The sequence below is a fragment of the Sinohyriopsis cumingii genome, chromosome 15 (assembly GCF_028554795.1).
Source record: "Sinohyriopsis cumingii isolate HCF-2022 chromosome 15, ASM2855479v2, whole genome shotgun sequence".
In the NCBI taxonomy this organism is placed as follows: Eukaryota; Metazoa; Mollusca; class Bivalvia; order Unionida; family Unionidae; genus Sinohyriopsis; species Sinohyriopsis cumingii.
Window position 1 is genome coordinate 69775309 of NC_142975.1, and position 13203 is coordinate 69788511.

Genomic DNA, 13203 nt, shown 5'->3' on the forward strand with positions numbered 1-13203 from the left:
CTTGTCCAAGTGCATCATACAGAACTGATGCAATTGTGCATAAACCATTTTTTCAGTCAGTGGCTTTATCCACTGACCTCAGTTTGACACCAAATCAATAAGATTCTTTGTTACCAAAATGCAAGCTATCCACAAAATTAATTGCAGCTGTAGATGATGAAGAACTAGAGTTATTACAAAGAAACAATTTTTCCTTCCTTCAGTCACAGTCAACCTTTTAACCCTGAAAACTGATAGGGTTCTGCCGTATCACATGAGAGTCTTATGCAAAGTTTGGTAACTATAGATGGTAGATAATTTTAGTTATTATGCCAACCATTTCCATTCTTTCTCCATCACAGACCTGCTGACCTTGGAGCTTCAACAGGGGTCCTGCTCCATGCTATTTACAAGGATGGAACTTTAGAGAGAAGACGGTTTTAGTTACCGCTTGAAAATTAAATTGGTAAAAGACAGGTGGAAGGATATCATCATGAGTTCATAACATAGTACACTCTAAATTCTGATGGTCGTATAAAAATGGGTAAAATCCTTACAATACCAAATCCAATTCAAGTCATAAGCTTTCATTAGTAATCTCCTATGAAATGTGCAAGGTTACATTGGGTTTGTTCTACATCGCCAGGAATGGCATATATTTGATGGTTGATGAAAGAAATGGGAGACAGATGGGGAAGAAAATGTCCAAACAGAAAACTAGTTGTGCTTATGTTTTCATTTAAAAAACAATAAAATCCAAACAATCCTTAATTCACATCTGGTTATCAAATTAGGGTGAGGATGAATATATGCAAGAGGAAAGTGGGCAGATTGAGACAGTGTACTTGCAAAATAATACACTGCATCAAATTCTGATCCTTCCACAATCACTTTTAAAAGAATAGTAGGGCTTATCAAAAAACATATACAGTATCATCTTTATAGCATAACACTATTCATAAGTTCCGTAAAACCTGTCTTATAAATGATGAAGCCTTCTACTGAGGAATGTTCAACAAGGATCTATCCTCCATTAAAATATCAACAAGGAGCATCTGTAAATGTAAAATCTCAACAATAAACTTAAAAAATTTAAAATAAAATGAAATAAAGTCAGCAACAATGAAAAAATAAACTAACCAAGTCAGTGTTATTGGTTTTCAAAATAATGATAAAGTAAAATAATCTAAGTAGAAATATTAAACCAAACTCTAGACTATTTAATATTATTTGTTCTGTTGTTGTTGTTGTAGGGTTTAACGCCAGTTTTTAGCACAAGATAGGCTATACATGGAGGCCAGTACAACTGGTGAAGGAAGAACCCGGGAAAACCCTGGAAGAACCACTGACCCACAAGAAGCTACTGGCAAGCTTTCTCATGTACCCATGTTAACCGAGCCTGAGACTTGAACCCATGCAGACAGAGGCGAGATGGCAGTAATCCAGAACAGTGAGCCCTTTAGACCACCCAGCCACTCAGGGCCCCCATCTTTTGTGTGAAACAAAAACATAAAGCAAAATAAATATAACAGCAATGTAAAAAACTATGATCAATTTAATTGGATAAATTAATTTGTTCCAATTGGGGAAAGTGGTATATTGAGGTGCTTTATACAGAGACAAATATATGGGTCACCAATCAACTTTATACAGATTATTCTTGTGCTGCAATAAAATAGATACAAAACAAACAGTGTTTATCATTATTTTTTACAATCAACAATAAAATAGATACAAAACAGTGTTTATCGTTATTCTTTACAATCAACAATAAAATAAATACAAAGCAAACAGTGTTTAACAATAAAATAGATATATGGCGAAGTCTTTGTCATTATTCTTTACAATCAACAATAAAATAGATAAAAAGCAAAGTGTTTATCATTATTTTTTATGATCAACAATAAAACTGATTCATAACAAACCATGATTAGCAGTATTCATTGTGATAAAAAAATAGACAAACTGTTTTTCGTTATTATTTATGATAAAAAATAAATGACATACATTGCAAACTATGCTTACCACAATTCTTTATCATCAACAATAAAATAGATATGTAACCATGTTTGTTGTTATTCCTTATGATCCTGGTTTATTGCTATTCATTACAATAAAAAATAAAATAGAGAAGTATTTATGGATTTAATCCACTGAAGAATATAAATATATAAATTAACTGTCTTGTAAGAATTAAAAAAAAACTTGTACCCTATGTTTTTAAAAAAAAAAATACCATATCCAATCGCCAAATTGTACTGCCTACCCCATCCCCTGTAAAATATTAACCATTCTCTAATTGGCCAGAGAAGACATAAAACAAATAGAAATAGTTTACAATGGCATATTGCAAAATAGTAATTAAGCTACACACAGCTCTCATAATTATGGCTCCACCAGCAATAAATTAAATGTTTTTTAATATACATTATGTACCCATCCCTAGACTTGCTAAACTAAAATTGTGTACTATAGCGTGTCAGTCTTTCACTTCATGCAAATGAAAATCATACTGCATACACAGTAAACTGCATTTATAGCAAACTCAGACATTACAAAATATCGGACATAAAGAAGCCTGTTGCAAAGTCTTTTTGACCTTATCTATAAATATTCCAAAAACTGCATCATGTAGCATTTAAAGAAAATAGTAATGATTTTACTTGCATATAAATTAGATAACAGTACAAAAATATGATTCCTGTGAAATCCAGACTTTCAGTCTATTGCATAGTGTAATAGTTACAGAAATCCACAAATCTAATGCATAGTGTAATAGTTACAGAAATCCACAAATCTAATGCATAGTGTAATAGTTACAGAAATCCACAAATCTAATGCATAGTGTAATAGTTACAGAAATCCACAAATCTAATGCATAGTGTAATAGTTACAGAAATCCACAAATCTAATGCATAGTGTAATAGTTACAGAAATCCACAAATCTAATGCATAGTGTAACAGTTACAGAAATCCACAAATCTAATGCATAGTGTAATAGTTACAGAAATCCACAAATCTAATGCATAGTGTAATAGTTACAGCAATCCATAAATCTAATGCATAGTGTAATAATTAAAGACATCCATAAGTCTACTACAGTGTAAAAACAATTAAAGACATCTACAGATCTAAAGCATTGTGTAACAATTAAAGACAACCTCAAGTCTATTACAGTGTAAAAACAATTAACTCAATATCCCCTGGTGCAGCGTTTATGCATCAGGAGGTAGTAGCCTACTGCCGAGTTCTGTAGTGTCAAGGTCATGTTTGATACACTATAGTGGGGGGTAATACAGAAATGTATAGACAGATGTAGCTCTACAATGATACCAAATAATCTGGACGTTCTAGTTGCATTATAAAATAGAGGAAAAAACCGAATATTTTGGAATGATTTTGTTCTACCCAAAATTCGCCTGTGGTCAGAATCCAATTATGTGTCTTGATTTTAGACTTTTTGGCCTCAGATCTAAGACAGACCAGTCTGAACTGTACACAGGCAAACCTTTGCAAAAAGTAGGATAAGATGGGCATTTGGAATAAAAAGTGGTCTTGATACAAAAATGATGGGTCCGTTTAATAAAATAAAAAAGAAACAAAAAAAAATCCAACTTTTACCCTTTAGCTCATGCACAAGTGAAACAGCCAATGAAAAACAATGTTTCTAATACAACTAGGAATTAAGTTAACGGGAAATCTCTTGGAAGTCAGTGTATTAGGATGTTTTCAGAAACAGCCCCCAAAATGTGTTTCCTACTCACATTTCAGGCAAAAACGACAAAAACCTCCAGGGGTTAATGAGTTAAAGACATCAACAAATCAAATACATAGTGTTTCCTACTCACATTTCAAGCAAAAATGACAAAAACTTCCAGGGGTTAATGAGTTAAAGACATCAACAAATCAAATACATAGTGTAATAATTAAAGACATCCACAAATCTGATGAGTAGTGTAATGATGAAAGACATACACAAATCTAATGCACAATGTAGTGATGAAAGACATCCGCAAATCTAATGCAGTGTAATGATGAAAGACATCCACAAATCCGCTGACTAGTGTAATGAAGAAAGACATCCACAAACATAATGCATAGTGTAATAATGAAAGACATCCACAAATCTGATGAGTAGTGTAATGATGAAAAATATCCACAAATCTAATGCATAGTGTAGTGATGAAAGACATCCACAAATCTGCTGCATAGTGCAATGATGAAAGACATCCACAAACATAATGCATAGTGTAATGATGAAAGATATCCAAAAATCTGCTGCATAGTATAATGATGAAAGACCTCCACAAATCTACTGCATTGATAAGACATCCACACATCTACTGCATAGTGTAATGATGAAAGATATCCACAGATTTGTTGCATAGTTAATGATGAAAGACATCCACAAATCTAATGCATACAGATAAAAGATATCCACAAATCAACTGCATGTGAAATAAAGAAAGACATCCACAATTCAACTGCATAATATAAGAATGAAATACATGCATTTTTTATCACATGACAAAAATATTAATTAATGTAAAGCCTATGGTGTAAATAATACAGTAAGTTTTGTCCATTACAATCAGCATGAAAAACCTCCCAGTATATCTCCAAAGCCTAACAACTGAAAGTGTGCTTACTAAATAAAACTATATTTTTACACTTTATTGATCAACCACATCAAACTTGAACTTACTTTGCATGTTAAATGAAGATTAACAAAGTTATTGAATTATTTTCAACTTATGCATCTAAAGCAATTTGTAATATAAATTTGGCATCAAACTGGTACATACAAATGAAGTGAAGTCCACTTAGCCATCCTGATGCAAATGAAATAAAGTGTCATATACTGAGACAGATAAACCTCGGAAACCAACACTATCTGGCTGCAAGACTAGGCTGCTAACCTCTAAGCTACATTTGCTCTCAATGATAAAAACTTGAATTAAATAGGATAAACTATAACAGACGTACTGCACTGTAAGTTCTGATAAAACAATTTGCCTTTTGAATGGAATGAAGTTTTCAGTACAAATGTTTAGGCATCTGAACTGCAAGTCAACATTATTACCGACAAATTATTTTGTCTGAATTTCATTTTGGACCACATAAATTATAAAAATTTCCACAACACTTTTACCATCTTCAAAACACAAATATAAACTCTGGAAACATATCACAGAGGTATCACAATGAAAGCATTTTAACCATTCCTTCTGTTCACTTAAAATTCTTTATTAGAATCATGCAGTGATATTTCTAGTAAAGTTGCATTCATAAATTAATCTCAAATATTGCATTGAGCTGTATGAAGAAAAGGCACTAAATCTTACAAATATAGGAAGAGCACATGCAATCCATAAAAAGGTGAGACAAGATGTATTTCTAAGATTCAGCCTTACCGTAAACCAAACTGCAAGTCAAAAGGGGCAATAACTCTTAACAACATAAGACTGAAAATTTACTGGCTGCAATCCAAGATGAAGCCATTTCTTATTTTTAAATGCATGGCTAATGTAGCAATCAAACTTTGATGTCAGATAAGCACCATTTTAAAATAAGACTATAGTATTCTCACACCATCACATTTGTTTGCAACCCCCTACCAATTATAAAAACAGAAGACATCAAGGGTATACAAAATGAACAAAATTTAGTCATTTCATTCATTGATTTATAAGTTCTAACCTGATTGTCATTAGAGGGTCCCAAACACTGTCAACCTGTTGGCATTTTGAATCAAAATGGGGTTTCTTTCAGAACACAGTCACCATATTTGCTTGGACCAATCTGTGTTTTCAAGCAAGAGATGTCATGTTGTTCACTGTCTTTTAGAAGTCATTAATTCTGAAAATGTTGGATTTACATCTCTTTTTAAACATGCATACAAGAGTTCCTCCTATTTATTAAATTTGTTTTAGAAATATTAAAACTAGACATTGCATATATTGAATGCAGAAGACACAGTTTTTATTGAAATAAACTCTTCTATAAACCACAAATGGACAGCAAGCAGTCTGCTTGTTTCCATCAAAAGTTTCCATTTGCATTGAAATGCCAATAATTTGACAGTACTGGGGACCCTTTGGCGACAATCAGTTTAGAAATTATAAATCAAAGAATAAAAGGACTAAGTTTTGTGCAATTTTTATATCCTTGATGCTTTTTGTTTTTTTAAAATCGGTATGGGGAATACAAACAAAATAGGAGGGTATGTAAATACTTTAACTAGATATCATAAGAAATCTTAGGTGAAAAATCCATGTTGATATGACCATCCATTCAGAGATGGCCACCATGGCAGATAATTGGAAGTCAGATTGGCACTATTTTTAATTAGGACCAGCTTGACTTTATAAGAGTTATTCTGGTAAAACCATCATCTGAATTGAAATTTCCATTCAGGAGACACAGACAAAACAAAATTTTCAAGTCGGCTGTTATACTGGATGTCAGAGTGGCACCATGTTGATACGAGTATTCAGCCTTCAAGCATAGCAATAATACAATTTTCAAGATAACTACCACGGTAGCTATTATAGCTGTCAGATTGGCACCATTTTCATTTAGGAAACTAGACATCATAACAGATCTTTGGAGCAAACCTTCCATTGATATAAATTTTGGATCAGGGAGAGTAACAAGATTTTCATGATATATGTCATGGTGGCCACACTGGACATCAGATCAGCACCATTTTTATTTCAGGTCTCACTAAACATAATATGAAGTCTTTTAGTGAAAACCTCATGTAGATATGACCATCCATTCAAAAGAAGTAGCAATAACAAGATTTTCAAAATGGTTGCAATGGTGGCCATATCGAATATCTGAGCAGCACCATTTTCATTTATTACCACCTAGCTATCTGATGGCAATCCAACTAGTGTTTAGTATCAAACATGCTCATGGATAGACAGATGATTCCAGATAATGGATGATGGATGACTGGAGGTGAGAGCAAAGTAATCTATTTTCATGCACATTTTCAGGAAATTATCATAACATTTTTCCAATTTTCATGGTAATCCAATGAAACTGTATTCATAATACTACTGGAATTATTAAGGCAATTTTTCTTTTAAAAGCTCCTACTACTGTTTCAAGTGTTACCATCTGTAGAACAATATCTATGGGAGATAACTATTAAACTGTTTAAATATTTACCTAAAACTGAGTCCGCTCTTTTGACATATCACCCTGATCTAAAAGGACAGTATACAGTAACTTTTGTTACTAATTTTAGTTAGACCATCATGATTTGTTACTATTAGTAGTAGTTTAAACTATATTTAGCAAAACAGAATGGACATGATGAAATCCCCTAAAGCCAGAAATTGCAGGATCAGCTGTGATGATACAGGAGGATAGATGGACTGACCCCTGCTGATATATATATGATCCAACAGTTCATAAGAAATTCCGGGCATCTTAGGAAATTTCTACAGGAATTTGTATATATTTATAACTCTTATTCTTCCTCTTCAAACTCCATATAAACTTAAATGTACTTATAATCCTTGTTCTTCCTCTTCAAACTCCATATACACTTCACTGTACTTATAATCCTTGTTCTTCCTCTTCAAGATCCAAAGGAACTTGTCTGTAATTAAAACCATTGTTCTTTCTCTTCCACATACATCGAGAGATCACAATGATCGCTGTGATGAGTATCAATAAGCTTGTCAACGCAGCAATAGCAATTAGGATATCTGCAAAACAAGACATAATGCATAGTATCAACATATAAAACACCACAAAACACAAAGCTGTCATTTCTGATATTACTCTTTATACCTGATGATTCCTGATGAGTAAAATCTAGTATATTATTATTATTATTATTATATTGTTCCAGTCCAACATAAATTCATTACCATCTCTATAAAGCAACGTCCTATCTTATACTCATTTTCAATCCCTCCAAAGCGACAACCACTCAATGATCAAGAGATTGTGGCCAAAATTTAACCAATAATTACACTGTAGCAACCTCTAAGGCTTATCAGTACTACACAACATGAGTTGTCTGCCCTAAGGGTTCTCTGTTAGTAGAGTAAAATCATTATTATGCCGGATGTAGAGGTAACTCAAATGATCATTATCCTAATAAACAGGCACTCAATCTCTAGTTTCATTTTCTAGATGGATATCAGTCTAAAGTCTTCTTAATACTTCACCAGCATGAGTTGTCTCCCATTTTACCTTTGATTCTGACATAATGCACGTGCATGTGTGTGTGTGTGTGTGTGTGTGTGTGTGTGTGTGTCTTGGATTTTTAATGTAACTTTAACAATTTTCCAGTCACATCATTATGATGTCTGCAGTGTGACAGTTTATAGTGATGTCTAGCACTGGGGCACCATGCCACAGACACGTAGCATGGTGTCCCACCTAGTCAAATTATCCTAATACCAGGCCGACCAGTCCTAAAACTAACCTCTTAATGTGATGGCCCCGAGTAGCCAAGTGGTCTCAAGCACTCTCCGTTACGGATCACTGCCATTTTACCTCTGTCTGCGTAGGTTCGAGTCTAGGATGCGGCCAATGTGGATATGTGAGAAAGCTTGCCAGTAGCTTCTCGTGGGTCGGTGGTTCTTCCCGGGGTTTTCCTGGGTTCTCCCTCCACCATTAATACTGGCTGCCATGCATAGCCTATCGTGTGCTGTAAAATGGCATTAAACCCAACAACAACAACAACAATAACCTCCTAATGTTGAGCACCAAGTGAGGCAGCTGATAGTACCAGTTTTATGTCTTTGGTATGACATGGTTGGGATTCTAACAAGCAATCTCCTGCATTAGAGGCAGATGCTCTAGCCACTTATGTCATCGGAGCAGTCCTGACCTAATGCTTTTCACAAAATTATCCCAATGATAACAAATCCTGACATCTGTCACCTATCCAAAAACTTAATAAAGACTTAAAATAATTTGTTATATGAAAGGACTATCTCTTTTAATATAGTAAAATCATCAACATGATAATTATGCTAATGACATACTCAATCTAAATAATATTAAATAAAATAGGTTCCTATGCAACAATTAAAAAAAAATTTAAGTTCATATTACTTGAATATGTATAATGGCTTTTAATTTGCTGGCTTTATGCAAAGAATTGTAAAGTACCCATAGTTATGTTTAAAAGTTGTAATCTAGTGAGCTGTTAACCATGCTGGTGCATCAGTAGGTAGTACCCTACATCCGAGCTCTGTAGTGTCAAGGTCATTTACGATACACCAAAATTGGTGGTATTAGAGAAAAGTAAACAGACTTTGCTCAAAGCTACAAAATACGCTGGGCTTTCTAATTGCATCACAAAATACAGAGGGAAAAATGATCTTTTGAGACCTGATTTTTTAAAACCGAAATTTTTCCTGTCATCAGAATCAGATTTTGTTTCTGGATTTTAGTTTTTTTTTCGCCTCAGTTCTTAAGCAGACTATGTGCAAGCAAAGTTGCCTCTGAAAAACGTCTTTAACACAACTAGGCATCAGGTAAAACGGAAATGACTTGGACGCAGTGTTTCCTACTGATATTTCTTGGCCAAAAAATGACAAAAAATCTCATGGAGTTAATGAATTAAAAACAGCATATGTCAAATAAAATCACTATCTGTTCAAACACAAACACAGGCACACAAACAAATGCAAACAACAACTGTATATGAAATACCAGTGTTTAGCAATAAGAAAATAAAACTAAGGATGCTATCACAAAATTTAATGTTTATTCTTTCCCATTCCAACTAAACCCCAACCCCATCTTTGTGGTTGCATTAACGATCTGATACTTGATGTCACAAAAGGCAAAGGTTTAACGTCACATATGACATTAATTTTAAACAAGGCAAAAACTGAATGTCATAAATGATGTCACAGTTTTATATAAGACACAGGCTTAATGTTACAAATGGTGTCACAGTCTTACATAAGGCAAAGGCTTAATGTTACAAATAGTGTCACAGTCTTATATAAGGGAGAGGTTTAATGTTACCAATAATAGCATGGAATCATAAACGACAGACACCTACTATCACAGCATTATAGACAATCGACACATAATGTCACAATGATGTCAGAACATCATAAAAGGCAAAAGCCTAATGTCACAGTGTTACATTACCATATACAACAGACATGTCATGTCACAAATGTTATCACCGTGCCACATAAGGTAGAAGCTTAATGTCACAAATGATGTAACAGTCTTAAATAATGCACAGACTTAATGTATAAAGTCATGTTAAAGCATCATGAACATTAGAAGCTTAATGTCAGTGACATCTGAATGGAATTCACCATCAAATAAGTACACATATTTCAGGGGGTCCCAAGTGGTCTAAAGTGCTCACAGTTCTGGATCACTGCCATCTCACCTCTAGCTGCATGGGTTCGAGTCTCGGGCTCAGTCAATGTAGGTATGTGAGAAAGTTTGCCAGTAGCTTCTTGTAGGTCAGTGGTTCTGTCCGGGTTTTCCCGGGTTCTTCTTCCACCATTTATATCTATGTCTGGCCTATCTTGTGCTGAAAAATGGCATTAAACCTTACAATAACAACAACACATATTTCAGTTCATTCAGTACAGTTAGAATTTTGTCATGTGCTGAACAAAATGTTACATTTTTGCTAAAATGAAATAAAAAATGTTATATAGCTTTTTCAATAATTCCAACCTTTTGCTTGCCATGGCTTACAAAAGGCACACATTACCATATATACTCATTTATAAGCCAGATCCAACTGCACACCACATAGACCCTGATCTGCCATCACATAATGTACCTGCAGATCTGGCTCTATGCTGTTTGACCCTGATCTTCTGGTGAATTATACAATGGCAGATCTGGGTCTATGTTGTTTGAAGTTGGACTTGACTTATAAGTGAGTATATATGGTATTCAACTTGTTTTAAAGGAATGATAGTCAAAATATTTAAGTATCTGTATTCTTAATGGTCATCCATTAAGAGCTTATGACTGATCTAGAACACTGCAAATACTACTGGAATCAAAGAGTTTATGAGCAATCCAGGACAATGCAAAGACTACTGGAATCAAAGAGTTTATGAGCAATCCAGGACAATGCAAATACTACTGGAATCAAAGAGTTTACGAGCAATCCAGGACAATGCAAAGACTACTGGAATCAAAGAGTTTATGAGCAATCAAGGACAATGCAAAGACTACTGGAATCAAAGAGTTTATGAGCAATCCAGGACAATGCAAATACTACTGGAATCAAAGAGTTTTTGAGCAATCCAGGACAATGTAAAGACTAATGGAATCAAAGAGTTTATGACCAATCCAGGACACTGCAAAAGACTACTGGAATCAAAGAGTTTATGAGCAATCCAGGACAATGCAAAAGACTACTGGAATCAAAGAGTTTATGACCAATCCAGGACAATGCAAAGACTACTGGAATCAAAGAGTTTATGAGCAATCCAGGACACTGCAAAGACTACTGGAATCGAAGAGTTTATGAGCAATCCATGACACTGCAAAGACTAGTGGAATCAAAGAGTTTATGACCAATCCATGACACTGCAAAGACTATTTGAATCATAGACTTTATGAGCAATCCAGGACACTGCAAAGACTACTGGAATCAAAGAGTTTATGAGCAATCCAGGACAACGCAAAGACTTTTGGAATCAAAGAGTTTCCTTAGTAAAAACGTGACTGAAATTTCAGTGAAATCTCAATGAAATTTCGCTAACATTCACTTTTTTATTTCACCAAAATAATGTTATCTCACCAAATTTCAGTGAAATGTCACTGCTATTTTATCAAACTTCTGAAAATATCAGTAAGATTTTGTGATTGAGATTCCACTGAAATTTCATTGAAAAAATATCAATAAGCAACAATACTTTAATGATATAAAAAAACTAACTTTTTTCTCATTTTAACATAATTTAGGACAATATTTTTGCTTCTTGAAGATTTTGATCGATTTTCAGCAAAACTTATGCTTCCTGTTTCTGATAGCTATAATTTTATTATTCATTTCTGGAACAATAACTTCTTTTCCATATGTATTATTATGTTTCCATTTCTATACCTTTAATTGGGTTTATCTGCCCTCAGAGGACAAGTTTGTTTGCTGTTTTAAAGCACAATCCTAATTTTTTTCTTTTGACCTGAATCTGATTTTCCTCAATATGGTCTGGCTTATATAATCTTCAATCCAGTTTTCAAATATCTGTTTGTTCAGTCCCATTCCATTGGGATCCTTAAAGCAGTATTATTTACTGTATTTAACAGATATTGATGTGTGTGTATGTGTGTGTGTGTTTGTGCACGATTTGGATTTTTAACATAGCTTTAAAAATTTTCTGGTCATATCAGTATGATGTCTGCAGTGTGGCAGTTTATAGTGATGTCTTGCACTGGGGTATCATGCCGCAGACATGTAGCATGATGTCCCACCCAGTCACATTATGCTGACACCAGGCCGACCAGTCCTAACACTAACCTCTTAACGCTGCGCGCCAAGCGAGGCAGCGGTTAGTACCATTTTTGTAAGTCTTTGGTATGACTTGGCCGGGGATCAAACCCACGACCTCCCGCAACCGAGGCAGACACTCTTACCACTAGGCCATCGGAGCAGTGATATTGATGTAAAGAGCTTTCTGACTGGTCAAAAGTTTGTACTTGCCCAATGAATTTTCATGTAACAGAAACAAATGATAATATGCATGTTTGACAGGCATGCCATTTCAAATGTTTTAGCAGATATCGACACAAAACGTTTAAATAACAGTTTGAAAAATGTGTGGAAATTAGAATGGCTCGAAAACAAAGCTGACGGGAATGTAATTGGTAAATATGTAAGTCAACCAAATGCCAGGACTAGCATTTTGTAATTTACACCATGAAGATTTTTTGAGCTATTACCAATTCCATAGTAGAATCTAACATGTTAAATGAGAACAAACTGGACAAAATTTTGAAGTTATACAATTCCAAATTGATTCAACTCCAGTATTTAAGGAAGGACAACGTATAGATTAGTGGTGGGTAAGTGATGACATAGTTGCAGAGATGTTTTCATGGCCCACAAGATGAGTCATCCTCAATGACTTGAGTTGTACTAGCTATTATTGTGTATATCAGCAAAATATCCTGTGTTAGAATTCTGAGGAAAATCAGTGTAATTATATCATAATAAGCATTTGTCACTGATGCTTATGAATCCAGGGATCA

At 34.2% G+C, this 13203-nt stretch overlaps 1 protein-coding gene across 1 annotated transcript in view; it reads right to left on the minus strand.

Moving 5' to 3' along the window:
- Positions 1–6161: 6161 nt before the first annotated feature.
- The window catches only part of LOC149782029 (prostatic acid phosphatase-like), a 38353-nt gene continuing 31311 nt past the window's right edge, over positions 6162–13203 (minus strand). The window contains exon 11 of the mRNA XM_089933433.1: positions 6162–7703. Coding sequence (XP_089789559.1) covers positions 7552–7703 — 152 coding nt within the window. The 3' untranslated portion in view covers positions 6162–7551. The remainder of the gene's footprint in view (positions 7704–13203) is intronic.